This window comes from Python bivittatus, unplaced genomic scaffold, assembly GCF_059951505.1.
Source record: "Python bivittatus isolate LINGU-HERP-01145 unplaced genomic scaffold, Pbiv_v1 ctg000070_np1212, whole genome shotgun sequence".
NCBI classification, from domain to species: Eukaryota; Metazoa; Chordata; class Lepidosauria; order Squamata; family Pythonidae; genus Python; species Python bivittatus.
Genome location: NW_028277034.1, coordinates 39,899,383 through 39,917,771, shown reverse-complemented (window position 1 = coordinate 39,917,771; position 18,389 = coordinate 39,899,383). Strand labels below are relative to the sequence as shown.

Sequence of the window (18,389 nt, the reverse complement as noted above, 5' to 3'; positions counted from 1 at the left end):
TGCTATACTGTATTTTGCCTTTAAAAGATGAAAAAAATGTCCTTTATATTTGTTTTTATTACTTATAATCCAGATGTTTTCCTTGGAACACAAGAAAATGTACAGACCTCCATAGAGATTCACCAGGCTAAGACATCCTCCAGATAATTCTGTCATTTGGAATTATTTAACACTGTACTTTTAATCAGTAGTTCATTTGTGGATACTGTTCATCTGAAAAAGCTACAATTAATGATTTGCTTTCTAATCTATTTCTTTTTTTTTCTTTTCTTTTCTTTTCTTTTCTTTTCTTTTTCTTTTCTTTTCTTTTGTTTGTTTTGTTTTGTTTTGTTTTAGGATATGGGTACCCACCATATGGGTTTTCTGGTTATGGAACAATGCATTTCCATTCCAGCACAAACAAGACTGGTGCAGGAATGAAACATGGTAAAAATCAAAGGATTTTTTTTTCTCATTTGTGTTATGTACTGGATTATTATTGTATGTGTTATTACTATTAGTAGCCAAGTAATCTAAATTTGATTACTCAGATTTGTGTAATTTTTATAGTACTTAATTTCACCTATCTGTATAGTCTTTGTAAAAGAGCAGGTTTGACAGCCTCCTGTTGCAAGGCCATGTAATCTGAAATATTCACATGGCAAACAACATAGGAAGGGGATGTGAAAAAGGGAAGAATGTGCTTGCCAGGTTCATGGCTTCATTACTGTAGGACAGTGTTTCTCAACCTTGGCAACTTTAAGATGAGTTCTGGGAGTCGAAATCCACACATCTTAAAGTTGCCAAGGTTGAGAAACACTGCTAAAGGGCATGGACTGGATTCAGTTGCATTCCTTTAAATGCAAACTTCTATAGATTGAATACCAGGAGCAGACAAAGCCATGACCAAAACAGAAAAGGTGCTAAATCAAATCTGGGGCTAAATAGGCTATCACTTTTCTCTCTATCACTACCGTCTGTTCCATTTTTTCTTTTTTTTCTTTGGTTCCTTTCTTCAAACATCTCCTTTGTGTGTAAAATTAAAATCTATTTTTATAATTATATTTTTATAAAAATCCAAAATCTAATTTTTTTTTTCATGTGGTAGTAGGGAATGGTAATACAGCCTGCAGGGAAAAGGAGGTCATCCTTTCTTTCTTTAGCCAAGGGGATAAGCTAAAATCAGATCTAAAGGTGCTGCAGATCACTTCTGGCCTGGCCCATTGATTGTTGGAATTACTTAGTTGTGCCAAAAGCTTCATGAATCAATGTCTTTTGCTTGGTGGAAAAATGATGTCTGCTTCTCTTGCCATTCACTTTTGAATGCAAGCCAAAACTTTTGGAATTTATACTCTGATGCTATATACCCTCTGGTTTTGTTGGATTTAGGTTAAAAACTTATTCCTCCACATTTCTATCTTTTTAAGGATTCTCAAATGGCATGCCTAAAAGGGAAAATCAAATGTGCTGCAACAAAATACACAACAAGAAATTCAAGGAAAAAATAGAGATTGAAGATAAAAGCAAATCCAGCACTGGCTCAGTTTCTGAGATGGAAGAATATGCTGATGCCAACATTCATTTACAAGGTAATCAGCAAAGTTTATTTAGCGTCCTTGCATTTATCTAGGAAGGTGAGATACAGATGAAGCCTTGGCTCTTACATGCAGTTCTTACACGAATTGTGCATTTCCAGATGGCCAGGCTTGATCAGTTTTCTAAATTCAGGCATCTTCTAGTTATTTATTCCGATCTACTAGAGACATCTGTACCTTAAAATGTACTGTTTCATCATGCAACCTGTCATCTAGGAATGACTGATTTGCTGCTTTAAGTTTTATAAAACTGGTTTTAAAATACAGTTTTGATTCAAGAAATAATACACCCTTTGGACATAAGAATCATAATGTATACATAGGTGTATGAATGTATGTGTAGTTATATTTGTGTGTGCATGTATGAATTTATTTATATAATTTAATCTATCCCTTTAGAGCCTAAATTTAAAACTTTATACTAGTTTAAAGATATAGCCTGCAGTATCAGCTAGACAACAAAATGAATCAACACTGAAATGATAAACAGATCATGGCTAAACATAAAAAATGAGGATAGGAGTTTAAATCCTATAAATAACATTTAAAATTGTAAAGGCACGAGAGAACAGAATGGATATTCAGTGTTTTAGGAAAAAAATCCATAATTTGTGTGCCACCCAAAGAAATCCATTTCTTGCTATCCACCTACACTCCAATGATGGGAATACTTGAAGCAGAGCCTTTGAAGATTATCTTAGCTGATAGGAATTCTTGCTGGAAGAGGGAACTTGCCAATCCTACTTTCTACTGAAGTAAATGAACTATGTGATACATGTCCTGGCAAACAAAGATCATGCATGGAAGAATGTTATGTCCAGTTTCATACAAAGCATGTCACTTCACATTAATTAACAAGCACAACAGCTGATTAAATCTGAAACTTTGTGGGTATTCTTGTGACCAAGCAGTAAAAACAGCTTTAACGTGTTTCCAGGGTTTTATGCATAAAACAAAGAGGAATGCCAGCTCTTATTTGAGATGAGAATCAAAAGCCCCTGTGTTTTCTCTGAGCCCTGCCAGGTAAACAGCCTTTCTGTCTCTCAACCCTTTCGATTCCAGTATCAAATACACCAGAGACTGGGCTGTTTTGTCTGTTTGCAGCTCTCTATGCTATAACTCTTCCCACAGGAGTAGCAGCTCTGGTTAAGCAAGCAGAGGTGAAATTAGCCAGAGGAAAACAGCAATAGACAGCTGGAATTGTCCTACCATTTTCATGGTTTGTTAGTTTCAAAGAGAGCAATGCCTTGACATAGAAGTTTCCCATCTATAGAAATAGTAGAGCCATTGTACAATTGCACCTAGTCATGATATCGCTTGAACCTAGAATTATTTCTATACTTATCTTGTAACTTTTATCTGGCATGGAATATAAAATTTCCTACCTCTCCTCTCCTCTCCTCTCCTCTCCTCTCCTCTCCTCTCCTCTCCTCTCCTCTCCTCTCCTCTCCTCTCCTCCCCTCCCCTCCCCTCTCCCCTCCTCCTCCTCCTCCTCCTCCTCCTCCTCCTCCTCCTCCTTCTTTCTGTTTAAAGTTTACACATCAGATACACATTGAGAAAAGGAAGGAAATAAGCATTTCTCAATTCCCCTTTATCTCTTTAAGGCCCACTGGAGCCTTCCAAAAAATGACTTAGTGTTTTGGGGGCCAAACCCATTTCTACTTGTTTCCAGATTCTTGGATAATTATATATATATTATATTAATTGGATAATTATAGATAGATTTGAAAATATGATAAATAAATGTCTGTTAGAATTTACCAGTTTTCCGTTTGTGACATGGATGCTTTGTGACTGGCTATGACAGTCATGTTTTATTTATTTCTTTACTAGACTCACATCTTGCCACACAACCATTTTTGACTTAGCTATCCTAAAGTTGCCTACTATGCAGATTAAATGCTTTGCTTGGGATTGCAACTTCTATGTTCTCTTGCCGGATGGTTTTGAAGTATACAGGTTCTTGTGTATAATGTAGTTCTCTTGCATCTGACTGATACTCTGCGAAATTGTGGGTGTATGTTTCTATTAAAAGTGAAAATGATAATTCCACACCCTACAGATGCCTTCTTTTTGGAAAAAGCCCTGGAACTTGCTAAGCGACATGCTAATGCCCTTTTTGACTATGCAGTCACAGGAGATGTGAAGATGCTTCTGGCAGTACAGCGCCACCTTACAACTGTTCAGGATGAAAATGGTGACAAGTAAGTATGTGCATCTTTAAATCAAATTTGTATAACATGATGGGATGGGACTTTTGTACATGATGGGAAAAACCTAACCCTAATTTCCCAAATTCTGTCAGTGTTTTTCCATTTAAAATTTTTAATAGAAAAATTGCTTTCTCAAAGATGTCCACAGCTAGCCACAATGATGTCCAAATGAAAAAGACATGTGTTGCAATATCACAATGCCAGTTCTACTCTTTCATAGTCGTGTTGCAACCTATCATGCAAGTCTCAGTGAAATCAATGACATTTACTTTCAGGCCGGGATACACAGAACTACATCGTAAAGACACAGAGTATGTGGTCCTCTGCAGAAGATGAAAAAAGAGGGTTGAGTGATGAAATGTGCATCACAACATCATAATGCATATACTGACCCTTACAGAATTTATCTTCTGCAGACGTTCTTGGCTCATTGCCTTTAAGATACAGTGCTATGTATACTTGCCTGCAATAAATTTCCTTAAATTCATTGATACTTGTTTCCAGGTAAACCTGTTTAACTTTTGAAATATCATTCTCACTATTTTACTTTTTCTCAAGTAATAAATGTCATATTCTACTCCTGAGATGACACAGAAAGGGAAATAATGGTCCAAAATGAGGCTACATTCCAATGATTCATTGTAGGTGCTTCTCATTTAGAGAGAAAGAAGCAAAATTGTTTGACTCATCTCTGTATGTAACATTTCAAAAACAGGATGAGAGGGTTTTTTTCCTCTTTAACTTTGATCCCTTTTGCCTTTTAGATCAGAGAGAATTCATTCATCCCTATATTTTGCCAGAATGCTTTAAAGCTTGGGGTTTTTGCAGTTACATCCCTTGCAGTTGATTCAAATCAATTACTCTCCCAAAATGCACTGAAGAATTTCCATTTGGAAAAAAAGAGGATAATGGAAACACCCTGTCCAGGAATGATGGGAGTTGTAGTCTTACATATCTGGAGGGTTATCTGATTGGAGAATACTACCATTCCTCCCATTCCAGACATCAGCCTTGAGATTTAATCTTGCCATTTCCCTCCAACAAATAATGAAGAACAGGAAGCTTCTCAACTTTGAAGCTACAGAAATTGGCAGGATCATATATTATCAGCTCTTTGACAATACTTCTCCAACACTTAGATCTGGGAAGATCTCGCCCTGTTTTTGAAATGTTACATATAGAGATGAGTCAAACAATTTTGCTTCTTCTTCTCTAAATGAGAAGCACTTACAATGAAGCCTGGGAAGGCTGATAAATCCACAAAAGGCTAAACCAGAAACCCGTTGTCTTTTTCTGTTTAAAAAAAATGAAGGATTGAAAGAAGATCTTTGGTTCTGGCCAGCGGTGATAATGTTGCTGCAAAGAATTAGCTCAAATCAACATGATTCCTACATCTCTAATGCAAGAGAATGAGAAGAGAACATTTATTTAAACTGTTGCCCATTATTGAGCATCAGCTGAAAACAGCCCTGGATTAACCATTAAGCAAAATAAGCACATGCTTAGAGCATCAAGGGAAGGGGGACACTGCAGAGATTTTCCCCCAGCTATCATGCCCTTAACTTTTTCACTGTCAGACTTTAGTTTTCAGCACTTATTGAGTCTTAATGTCTTGTCAGTTAAGCAGCGGAAGAGCCAAGGGGCACCATTGTTGGGTTGTATTTAGGTCATTGGTTGGCCTTAATCCAGCCCTGCCTGAAACCTGTATGTTTACCTTCTCTCTTTTCTGCAGAAAAGAAAACACAAGTAAGCTCAGATTCATTTGTCTATCATAGACTGAATCAGGAATCCTTCTTGGATTCTGTTATGTATGTATTAAATATGAAAAGAAAGAGGATAGCAGTCCTGGCTCAAATATTATTCATAACTTATATTTTGCATGTAAAAATCTCAGATTCTATCCCTGACAACTGTTGAGGATAAGAACTTAAGCAGTGCCCTGCTGGATTGGGCTCCTAGTCTATCTAGTCCAGCAATCTCTTTTCACAATGGCCAGCCAACTGGAAACAAGGAAGCCCACTGGTCTGCCAACAGTGGCCTTCAGAGGCAGTCTCACCACCATCAGGGCTAATAACCATTGATCCCCATGACTTCCAAGAATTGGTCCAACCCTTTTTTGAAGCTAGTACCGCATCTTGTGGTAGCAAATTCCAAAGTTTAATTACATGTTGTGCAAAAAATGTTTCCTGATTCTTGCAGGGTTCCATTTCATTGACCATTGGTTCTAGTATTTAGGAAGGGGGAAATAGTTTGTCCTTGTCCACTTCATCGACACTATGCATAATTGTGTACACCTCAATTATGGCTCCTCTCATTCACCTCCTTTCTATACTAAAAAGCCCCAAATGTTGCAACCTTTCTTCATGGGGAAGCTGCTTCAGCCCCTGAACATCTTAGTTGCCCTCCTCTGAATCTTCTCTAGCTCCACTATATCCTTTTTGAGGTGTGGAGACCAGAACTGCACACAATATTCCCAATGCAGTTGCACCAATGATTTATGTAAGACCATTATGATACTGGCATCTCTATTTTCAATACCATTTCTTATTATCTCTAACATATTGTTGGCCTTTTTTACAGTGGATGCACATTGTGTCAACAACTTCATTGAACTGTTTACCATTATTCCAAGATCTCTTTCCTCATCAGTCAATGCTAGCTCTGATCCCTTTAGTTTATGTCAGTAGTTAGGACTTTTGGCACCAATGGGCATCACTTTTACTTGCTCACATTGAATGACATCTGCCATATGGATGCTCACTCCCCCAATGTGCAGAGATCCCTTTGGAGCTCTTCACAGTCCAATATTATTTCTACCACTCTGAACAATTTGGTGTCATCTGCAAACTTGGTTATTCTGCTAGTCATGCCTGATTTCAGATGGTTTATAAATACATTAAAAAGTACCAGTCCTAGGACAGAACCCTGGGGGACCCATTAGTTACTACCCTCCATTCTGAGAAATGTTCATTAACTCCTACTCTTTGTTTTCTATTCTTTACCCAGTTGTTTATCCACAGGAAGACCTGCCCTTTTATTCCATGGCTGTTAAGCTTTCTAAGAAGTCTTTGATGAGGGACTTTTTCAAAGTTTTTTTTAAAACCTAAATAGATGGTGTCAACTAGCTGATCCTTATCCACATGTTTATTAAAATGCTCAAAAAACTCTAACAGATTATTTAGACAGGACCTTCCCTTAGTGAAGCCATGTTGGATATCATTGAACAAGGCCTATGTGTCCAAATGTTTGGTAATTTTATCTTTAACAGCAGTTTCCACTATCTTCCCCAGAACAGATGTTAAGCTGACAGGCCTATAATTTCCTGGATCTCCCCACGAACCCTTCTTAAAAATTGGAGTTACATTGGCCACCTTCCAATCCTCAACCACAGAGGCCAAGTATAGAAAAAGGTGGCATATTTTAGTTAGAAGGTCCACAATCTCAGCTTTAAGCTCCTTAATAGTCCCTTGGGTGGATACTATCCGGGCCTAGTGGTTTCTTGAAGTTCAAATATAAAAGAGCTAGGGAGGATTCTGTGCCTGAGAAAATATTTGGCAGTATTCTCAAGAAGCTCCTGGTTTACATACTCTGTTAACCCAATTCCTTGCTTTGTGTAAACTTCGTGGTCTTCATTTATTAGCCATTTTTAATACATGCTTGATCTTCCCTAGATCTTCTGAAATCCTATTTTGACTGCCATCCTGGAATTCTGTTCATGCTACATCCTGCTACATTCTCTTAGGCAATGCTCACATGGCACAATGATGCTGCCAACCTCTCCACATCAGTTGATTCCCCTTTGTGTGCTGGCAGCACATAACATGAGATAGCTGGGAGTCTCATATGATGACCATTTTTTAATCCTCCGAACCCCAGCAATGGATGATTGGAGGCTATCTCTTCCTTTCCCACTTTTTGCTCTTGTTTAATTCCCTCAAAATATGATGATTAATATAATGTAAAATATAATAATGTAATATAGTAATAGCAGTGACACAATTAGGGTGAGTGCCATTGTGGAAAAACTGGAGTCCCTCCAGTTGCCTTCTGCCCCTTTTTCACACATAGACCAAGTGTGGCCACAGGAGAGGTGAAGGTTAGGATGGGAGTTTGTAGAGAGGCTTTGTTATCATGAGGTCTCTCTAGGACATCATCTCGCTTTAATAAGTTATTGCCAGGAGGTGAGGGGAGGCAATTGCCTGGGGATAGTTAAGACAGTTTTTCCCTCTCTCAAAAGACCAACATAAATGTGTCATGCAAACATGCAGTGTATGCTTCTCTGAGCAGAATGAGATGGTGCAGCAGTTGGATGTATTTTCCTCCTAGGAAAGTACGCTCTACTGGGAAATTCCCATTCTCTGAAATAAGACTATCCATACTGTTTATCAACATGCCACTGCTTCAAGGCATATATTGAAAAATAACTATGGATCTGTACAGCAAAGTGAACCAGACTATGCATAACAAGAATTACACAGTTTGCTCTTGAGTACAGGATTTCTCTTTTACAAATAGAATTTATTTTGAATACAAGGATAGAGTATAAAACATTGGTGTGGGGTAGGTGTGAGGGCTATAGAGTTTGTTTTTTTACCTTACCGTGTTCTTGAACCAGATTGTGGCTTCCAATGTCATTGGAAGCTTTTGTCTTTGTGACAGTAGTGAGATTGAATTCCAGGAGGCCTGTGATCTCTAAGTGGAAAACATTGATCAGGCTGCCAGTTCTGTCTTCAGAACTTGACATATGCTCTAGGCTCAATGAAGAAGAATGTATAAATTCATAACCAGCACTTTCAGTTATGACCGGAAATAGACTGAGACCTTGGCTAGTGGTTTTAGAATGGAGTCATATGTTCCCTATAACCAACTAAGTCTGGCCATAGACCATTTAAAACTTTCCATCATCTTCAAGGGCTGCATTTGAATTTCCAGAGACATCTGACTGGTTGCTTTGAAAAAGAAATGCAGGGGAAAATTGTTTGATCCTGCAAGCCAGCTTGCAGTCCAAGGCTTTCGAGCTAGAAGAGCAAATAGAAAAGAAACAATTGTTGGCACAATCTTCCAAAGTTGCCTTTGCTCAGGACAGCCAGACATGATGAGAGTGAAAGGAGGGCACCAGACTGGTGTAGTATTTTTGAAGGTGCTATTCCTTGTCTTCCTGCATTTCCCACCAAATCAAAGTAGTCATTTATGTTGGTGTCTTTGCCCTCCCCCTCCCTCTCCCTCTCCCTCTCCCTCTCCCTCTCCCTCTCCCTCTCCCTCTCCCTCCCTCTAAAAAATCTTGCAGTTTTTTTATTCAAAAATATTTTGGGAGATTTATTCATTGTCCTTGATGAGTTGTTTGATTACAGGTAGTCCCCAAGTTAAGAAGCCTGGTTTACAGACAACCCATAGTTAAGAATGGACCCTATTATAGCAAAATTATAGCAAAAGTTAAGTACACAATGATTTGAGTTAAATACACAATGAATTGAGATCATTGCACAATACTACTTATACAGTATTATACAATAATGCTGCTCTGGGTTACATACAAATTCGACTTAAGGACATACCTTGGGAATGGAACTCATTCTTAAACTGGGAACTACCTCCACTTGTCTAAATAAAAATAAATTTGAAAAGTGATTAGGCAATAATGGGTAAGTTGAGGGAGATGGACAGTTTTAAACTGAATTTTGAAATCAGTTAGAAGCACATCAGGAGATCTTATATGTAGCTGTTGTGGGAAGTTCAAGTTGTTTGTCTTAATCTCTTTGAATGAATAAATGAATGGGAACCAAATGCAGTTAAAAAAATAAGAAATTGTGATCTCAACACAGTAAAACAAGGAAATTGGATTTTTGTAATGTGTTCCAACTTATATACTAAATGTGGGTTGGGGTTTTTTCCTACTACATCTCTTTTTCTGCTACATTCCTGAATATATATTACAGAAAAGAACAGTAAAGTTTGCTCAATATTAGGGGACTATCTAAAGGAAAGTGTAATTTCTCTTTCAAGCTGATGGGGTTCTCAGCCTTTCAGATCTTAGGTCCCACCCATTAGTTTATCAAACAACCTGAATCGCATCATGACAGATATTAAAAAACTATCTCTGAAGTTTAACAGGTTATAATTATACTAAGTATGCAAGTCATACTTCTCCTTTATGGCAGGTTTTAATGATTTCCCCTGTGTCCCCCCTAGAATATTTCTGATTTCTAACTGTGTTAACTATGTACCACCAAATTAAGAAGCAATGATATACAAATACCAGGGAGGCTTGTGATGCCTTAAACTGATTATGGATAGAGCCCACCTCAACTGATTTTATGAAGTATTTCAACTCTGTTCCACATGATGTTAGGCTTCAAAGATATTCAAGATTGGCTGTTGTCTGCAGCAAAACCATGGCTATCCTTTCTGGAAATTATGGATCATAGTTTTATTCTACCAATATGAAGCATTATTTGTTGTTAAAACTCTTGATTTAGAAAAGGAACTCCAATTTTCATGTACAGTCTTGTATAATCTGCAAAAATGCTAAGTAAAGAAAATTATTTGCAGTATATTTACCTCTTCTGGTATTTATTATTACTGAAAAACTCTTTTCTTTCCTTTTCTTCCTTTTGATCCATACCAGTGTCCTTCACTTGGCAATTATTCACCTTCACACGGAACTGGTAAAGAACCTTTTAGAAGTAATAACAGATATGAATGCTGCTGATGTTCTCAATGTCAGAAATGATCTTTATCAGGTATGGAAACATTGGGAGGAAGGCAGTATAAAAACCAGGTCATTTTTTATGTTACTGAAAAAAATCAGCCAATTAGAGTGTGGAAAATTAAAATGTGAGTCTACATCAGAGGATACAGTGAAATTGACAAGATGACACCATGCAACACAAACTCATGTGACCCATTGAATATTACCTTTCTACTTTTCATAAGCTACAGGTTTTCCTAAGCATCCATCATATTAACCAGGTGAATTACATGTTTTCAGTCTGTACTTTATGTTGCACAGAGTTGTAAACAAGTGTATTTGTGTGAAGTGAGCCAGTTTGGTGCAGTGGTTAAAGGCACCAGGTTAGGAACTGGGGAATTGTAAATTCTAGTCTGCCTTAGGCACAAAGCTAGCTTAGTGACTTTAGGCCAGTCACTCTCACCCCTAGGAAAATGGCAAATTACTTCTGAAAATGTTGCAAATAAAACTGCAGGGACATGTCCAGGCAGTTGGCAGGAATCAAGAATGACTCAAATGCATGCACACAAAGACACACCCAAAAAAAAATGTGTGAAAAAAAAATTCTGATTGCCTTTTTATTTCTCCCTCTTCCTTCCCCATACACACCTTTTTAAACAGACTCCTTTACACTTGGCTGTTATAACAAGGCAGGCAGGAGTTATGAAAGACCTACTCAGGGCTGGGGCCGATGTGAACCTCTTGGATCGCCATGGGAATTCTGTCTTCCATTTGGCAGCTCAGCAAGGGGATGAGATGGTGTTAAGTATGTTGCTTAACCACAAAGAGGCATCTATGATGAGAGACCTTCCTAATGGGGACGGTAAGCAAATATCCGGAATTCTACTGAATATCTTTCTACTTGATTAAAACATAATAGTGCTGCCATATTATTTTCTCAAAAGCTATTCATTATTTCATTAAAACTTAGATTTCCAAGCAATCCCAGTATTTTAATGCCTAGATTCTGAAACAGAATAATTATCACCATCATCACCATCAACTGTACAGTCATCCTTAACTATACAATCAAGATACACGATGCTTTAGAGAAGACTGAACATAATCTACTGTACAATAAGAAGACAGTAACAAGGGTGTCATGTCAATTTGCCATCTCTTCCCTTGTCTGTCCCTGCTACTTTTTAATATTTCCTTGATGGAAACCTTCCGAAAGATGTCTTTTCCATTTCCACTGTTTCTATCCTACCGTGTTGCCCATCTGAAATTTGCCATTTTCAGGAGGTTCATTTTGGAACAATTCTGTCTTAGCTGTTCAGGAATATATCCTGAAATATGTCAGCCCTCTTTTTATAGAGCCCCTGTTTTGTTCTCAAGTAACTTCACGGTTCTGGAAAATGGAAACATGGTGACCATTTTTTAAAAATTGGAATTGCAGGAAAATTTGTCTTGAGAAAAAGGGCAATTCTCCATGTATGTAGGGTTTTTTTCTGATACAAGTACAATTTGCCTGATAGTGTATTATTATTATTATTATTATTATTATTATTATTATTATTATTATTATTATTCAGGCCTGACAATCCTTCATCTAGCTGTGATGGCAAACAGTATGCCATGCCTCAGACAAATCCTTGCTGCTGGTGCTGATGTCAATGTCCAGGAACAGAAATCTGGGAGGACAGCCTTGCACCTGGCTGTTGAACAAGGAAATATCTCCATGGCAGGTTGCCTTCTACTTGAGGTGAGCATTATGGGGGCAAATCCTCTCTCTCTCTCCTTCTTTGAAAGGAGCAGCTGTTCTTCTCTGTGTAATCCTCCCACCTTTGTGAAATTTGGTAGTTAGCAGGTTGTTCATCACGCCTTGCAGTAATGCTACATAGATACATGCTCCTTCAAACCCAAGCAATCGTTGCTTTTGTTCTTAACTAATAGAAGAACAAGGGGTATCCTCCTCTTTTTACCAAGTGATTATTTTGGAATTCCTGTCTGATATAAGTACAGTGTTTCCACTATCTGGCTCCAGGATTTCTGATGATTTGTGAGAATATCTCTCCTTCTCCTTTTTAGTTATGTTTTTAACTGTTTTATGTATTTATATATATATTTATGTTTTAATGTTTGTTGTGAGTCGCCCAGAGTTCCCCCACTGGGGGGAGATGGGCGGCTGAAAAATTAAATAAATAAATAAATAAATAAAGTAGAAAGTGCTAATATAGATGCTTATATATTTATATATATATATATATATATATATATATATATATATATATATATGACGCGGTGGCGCAGCGGCTTAATGACGCTGAAAGTTGCTGACCAGAAATGGTCGACGCTTCAGCGGTTCGAGTCCAGCCTTCGCGTTAACAGGGTGAGCTCCTGTTTCCTCCCCAGTTCCTGTCAACCCAACAGTTCGAAAACTTACGTGAGTAGATAAATGGGGACTCTCACTCCGGTGGGAGGAAAAATGCTGGTGGCGCCTTGCAAAAAAGGAGTTGGGAGCAGTTGCCGGTAAGCGCGAAAAACCGCACCGCCCGAAAAGGGCGCGAAGCAACGGAAACCCCGCCTCCTGCGCTCGCCAGCTGGGCTCTGCCCTAGGAAGGAGGCTCTGGCAAACCACTTCCGAAAAACAGTTGCCTTGAAAACTGCAAGGACTCGTCCAAGCAGTCACTGCAGGGTCAGCAATGACTGAGCGCAGATAAAAAATATATATATATATTTATATGTGTTATATATTGATTTGATAGCCTTGGGACATTATGGTTATTTTAATTATATTTTAAAGTGCATGCATTATAAAAAAGGTATAAAGTTGTGAGCTGAGGCCAGTTTACTATATATTCTGTAGATTTTGCTTTCAAGCTGGCCACAAGCCAAAACAGCATTTCTTTTTTTAAAAAAAAAAACCAGGGAGATGCATTTGTTGACAGCATTACTTATGATGGAACCACTCCACTTCATATAGCAGCTGGAAGGGGATCTGCAAAATTGGCAGCTCTTCTCAAAGCAGCAGGTAAGGAAGTAGTCAATCTACAATGACTATATCATGATTCACTCCCAAAGTCCTAGCTGAAAAAATTATATAACTAGAAACTGCAGCCAAAAAAATGACATTGTTTTTCTAGTACTCACACATACACACCCATGCAATCTTATGCTTTACATCACTGTAATGCAGCAGTGGCAGAGTTCCTGCCTGGTATTATTAAACAATTCACTATTTAAAATGCTTCTCCTTTTTTCCTCTTAATCGCTTTTTCATTATCTTCCTCTTCTTGGTCCCTTATCTACTCCACACCCTTTCTTCAGCTGCATCATCATTTCTTCTTATTCACTTTCTTCTGTGCTTTTAGCCACTCTCTCATTGAAAATCTTAATCCAGAGTTAACTATGTCATTAGGCAGATTGGGGTAGTTTCCCTAAGCATCAGAGGCTGACAAGGTGTTGGATGGCAAGCCTTGTGTGATCCTGGCCAGTTCCCTCTTCAGTAGTCCAGTGCCCTCAGATACAGAAGTTAATGCCTCAGCTCCCCTTACTGACTCAACATTGGTGTCAGCTTTTGCTAAATTTCCTTTTTAAAGAACCATATGCTTTGTTGTAACATAGTATTAAGTCTTTAAAGAGAGAAGTCCACTACTGACTTAAAGTGCTATCCACCCATCCTTGAGCGGGCACAAAACAACACCAGCATAACATTTGCTGCTCCCATTGCCAATCTTTATCCTGCCTCTGTTTCATTTATTCCCACTCACTGCCAAATGGCGCTGTCCTTATGTAAGAGTGTGTCATACATTATAGGCAAATTGGAGGTTTTCCTCTTTAGCACATCACAACCCAATGAGACAATGTACATCAGTCAAGGCACTGAAGCAAGAATCAGGTCATGTCTCACTTTGGGACTCTGCCTATCTTTCTCTAGGCTAATTAGTCTGCCCCTCTTAGCACACATTATTTGGGCATCTCCCAAGTTACGACAATGTGAAATGAACAAGCATGTCCTTTGCACTAGAGCAGAAATAGCCCCAAAGAGAAAGAAGGCATCTTCTGCATTGAATGTGCAACTAGATAGATCCTGTAGAACAAGAGAACAGAAACTGATAGCTGCTGGGAAGTGTTTGAAACTGACAAATATGGAAAACTGGCAAAAAAGCCCAATCCAGCACCCCTCATTTTCTGGACACGCCAATGAAGAAAAGCAGGCAATTGTTCTAAAGATAAAGATATGTTTCAGAATACCATTAAAGCAAAATAGAACAAGAATATTTCCTTCCTTCTCCAAATAAAATATTGGAGGTCTGGACATTTTAGAGTATCATTAAACAGGACTAGCATTAATACAATCCTGCTTCTTCCCCACATAAAATAACGGAGCTCTGTTCTTCTCTCCTCAATCTTCTTGGACGTTTGAGAGAAGTGGATGTAAAAATAGGAAGGGGGTAGGTATGAAAGGGATTCGGGAAACAGGCTGCTAGTGGAGAAAGCACCACAGAGAAATGACTGCAATCAAGCCTGGTTAGCGAAAAGAGGAGAAGAGTATATATGCTGCTCCCAATAGTCCCAAAACATACCTCAACAGAGCTTGCCTCCAAGATTATAATTATACCTTGAACCCACAATGGGATACTATCAGCTTAAGAAGGAAAATGCTTCTTTAAAGCTCATACTCCTCATGAATAACATAAGGCTGTTGCATTCATGGGCTCAGGATGAATTGAGGGCAAATTTGTGCCAGAGGAAAATTGGTGTGGGCAAGGCTTGTTTGTGTTGCGTTAAATTGCAAGTGGAGGCAGGGCCAGAGATATTCCTAAACAGAACTTGAAGAAAAGAGGATGAATATAGAGAAAGTCAGAACAACAGGAGACCTTTTTTTTCCTCTGAAGATTCTTTTCTTTTCTTTTGGGAGGTAAAGCATTGTTATCAAAATTATTTTAATGTTGTAGACCATGGTGCACATTTAGATGTATTCATACTTGTTCTCCAGTGGAATTTCTCATGCCTTCAGCATAATCATTCCAAGAACTGATGTCTGGCACTCAAAGCATTTAGGGGACTAACACTTAAAAGACATAATTAACAAAGAGTGCCATTTAACAAGAAGTCTGCCCGAGGTTTGGACTTCAACAGCACTCAAGAATACAAACTATGAAATAATAACTGTTGAGCTCTTTTTTCCTTTATATGGAATCACTCCAATGATTTTGGGGGGGGGGGGAAGCTTGCTAATATACAGTGGAGAACACATACAAACCCAGACAATGTGCTAATTTTGTTCCAAAATTGGGAGACTGGGATAAAATTAAGCAATGCCAAAGATACCTAAGCTCCTTGAACTTCGAATTACCTACGTATTAAACTAAACTACTGAAGTAAAAATGCTAAAGGAAGTTTATGATGTTTCTTCCATATTCTTTAATCACTAATAAAGGTGCAGATCCCCACATTGAAAACTTTGAGCCATTGTTTGAAGAAGAAGATATGAAAGATGGTGAAGGAATTATACCTGGGACAACACCTCTGGATATGGCGACGAGCTGGGAGGCAAGCGATCATTGACAACTTGTTTCAAAAGCCCACGTTTTGTTTATTTCATTTAGGATCATTTTAAGCATATGAATCAGATATTCTCCCTTTTGCAAAAATTGGAAACCTCTGGCTTTCTAATATAGTCAGTGCTGAAGGATGTGGAGAGTTGTAGTTCAGCAACATTTGAAGGGCCACAGATTTCCCATTCTCAATGTACACAATAACAGTGATGGTGAAAAAAAACTCTTATAAGTGACTTAGTTTCTATTTTGATAAGAATGCAGCCAGTGCTAACACCATAAGTTATTTGATTTTGCTTTGAAAATTGACATGCATGAGCTTAGTTTTTATTTTATGAAAAAAATATTTAAAAATTGTGGTTTAATTGCAGGAGATATTAGCAATGTTTGTATAACTAAGAGCTGAAGGTTTGGGGGGTATAATGTGAATTTCAATCAAGGGGCTCAAGGAAAATTATTTGAGAACAGTATTCTTACCTGTGCCCTGTGGCCAAGTTGAGGTAGGCATTTTAATTCCCTGTGATGCTCCCAATTCTAAATTGTTTCTAGGTGTTCTTAGGAAACAGACATATTTTCTAAAATTCTGTTAATTCTCCAAAACACACTGTTAAGTGGAATTGCCTTAAATAGCAAACTTTCTTAAAGCAAAGCTTACATTGGTTTTTGTATTGGCTAGATATAAAAGGTGACTAAAAATTTTTAGGAGAGACAGTTTGGGGTAGTGGTTAAGGTACTGGGCTAGAAACTGGGAGACTGAGTTCTAGTCTCACCTTGGACACAAAGCCATCTGGATGACCTTGGGCCAGTCCTTCTCTCTCAGCCCTAGGAAGCAAGCATTGGCAAAACACTTCTAAAATCTTGCCAAGAAAAGATTCCTTGCAGGGATTAGTCTAGGCAATTGCCAGGAGTCAACAGTGACTTGAAGGCACCAGAGGAGGAGGAGTTTTTTAGACCATTGAGGACAAAAATTAAAATCCAGATACTGTTTTTGAAAAGTAGTTGTAATTTGGACATTATAAGGTAGATTAACTCTATCAAATGCAAAGTAGATTAAATATTTTGTAACAAAATATTTTAATGCTAAACCATAGCTTAGCACTATGGGAGGGAATATGGCCAGTCATGGTCTGTTATTTATCTTTTCTCTTGAAACCACAACAAACAATTCAGGAATAAAAGTGTATGCTTTAAACCAGCCATATTTTTCTTACCTTTGAAAAGACAAGTTGTAATTAAACTATGATTAATAAACAAGATGTGTGATTCTTGCTCTTAAAAAGAATTAGTTTAAATCATAGGGTTATTTTTCATTATTAATTAAAACCACATTTGATTCAAAAATGGAGAAAGTTTTCCTGTTTTCTCTCTGCAGTTGTACTAGTGAAGGAGAGAACATAAGAACTTGAATCTCACTTTGACACAGCAAGCTGTGATTTGGCTCTGTGTCTAAACTTGGCAACTGAGTAGTATAAATGACAGGCTTAAATGAAAACCAAAACTTATAGAATAAAATCAATACTTTTTCAACTCTAGCTAGTTTTTTTTTCCGTTCTGACAGGTGTATGACATCTTGAATAGCAAACTCTGTAAGTCAAAGGCAGCTTCTGAGGATCTACTGATTCAAGGTAAGAATATATTTAAGCAAGAAAATAAACCCTGATACTCACATAGTCTTTCCTTCTTTAGTAGGTATTATTTTGCAGGGAGGTCAGTGGAGATTGGTCTCTTTTTATCCCAATTAAAAATACCTGTGTGACATGTCTTGATACATATAAAAGGGTTTCAGTCTTCTAAATGTAGTCAACAGTGAATTTCATGCTACTTTAAATAAGTGCATGCTGCTCCTTGAGAATTTGAAGGAAGTGAACATAGTTTAAAGTTTATGGAATCCATAATTATGGCTCTCAAGTTGTTTTTTTTCTCTTTTCTAGGCAATATGAAAGACCTAAATGAGGATGTCAAGTTAGAGCTGTACAAATTGCTTGAAGTTCCTGATCTGAATAAAAATTGGTCCATGTTGGCACAAAAGCTAGGCCTAGGGATACTAAACAATGCCTTTCGGTTGAGCCCTTCTCCATCAAAAACTCTACTGGATAATTATGAGGTAATTCTCTTAACTGCTTTATTATGGTGAAAACCTTCTTTGGCAAGATGGTGTTTAAACAATCTTGTAACTTTAACTTTCATCTTGTTACTTACAGAACTTCTCACATGCTCAGAAACTCTCTGTATTCTGTAATGCCTGTCTTTCACACTACAGGTCGTCCTCAGGTTACAACGGCAATTGGGACTGGAATTGCCATTGCTAAGTGACGTGGTTGTAAATGCAACATCACTTAGGGATGGCAATTCCGGCAGTCCCGGTTGCTGT

At 37.9% G+C, this 18,389-nt stretch overlaps 1 protein-coding gene across 1 annotated transcript in view; it reads left to right on the top strand.

Moving 5' to 3' along the window:
* The window catches only part of NFKB1 (nuclear factor kappa B subunit 1), a 74,243-nt gene that overhangs the window by 51,712 nt on the left and 4,142 nt on the right, over window positions 1-18,389 (top strand). The window contains exons 13-22 of the mRNA XM_007429799.4: window positions 337-426; window positions 1,407-1,568; window positions 3,637-3,778; window positions 10,413-10,527; window positions 11,136-11,337; window positions 12,050-12,219; window positions 13,386-13,488; window positions 15,901-16,013; window positions 17,577-17,643; window positions 17,950-18,122. Of these exons, the coding sequence (XP_007429861.1) occupies window positions 337-426; window positions 1,407-1,568; window positions 3,637-3,778; window positions 10,413-10,527; window positions 11,136-11,337; window positions 12,050-12,219; window positions 13,386-13,488; window positions 15,901-16,013; window positions 17,577-17,643; window positions 17,950-18,122 (1,337 nt within the window). The remainder of the gene's footprint in view (window positions 1-336; window positions 427-1,406; window positions 1,569-3,636; window positions 3,779-10,412; window positions 10,528-11,135; window positions 11,338-12,049; window positions 12,220-13,385; window positions 13,489-15,900; window positions 16,014-17,576; window positions 17,644-17,949; window positions 18,123-18,389) is intronic.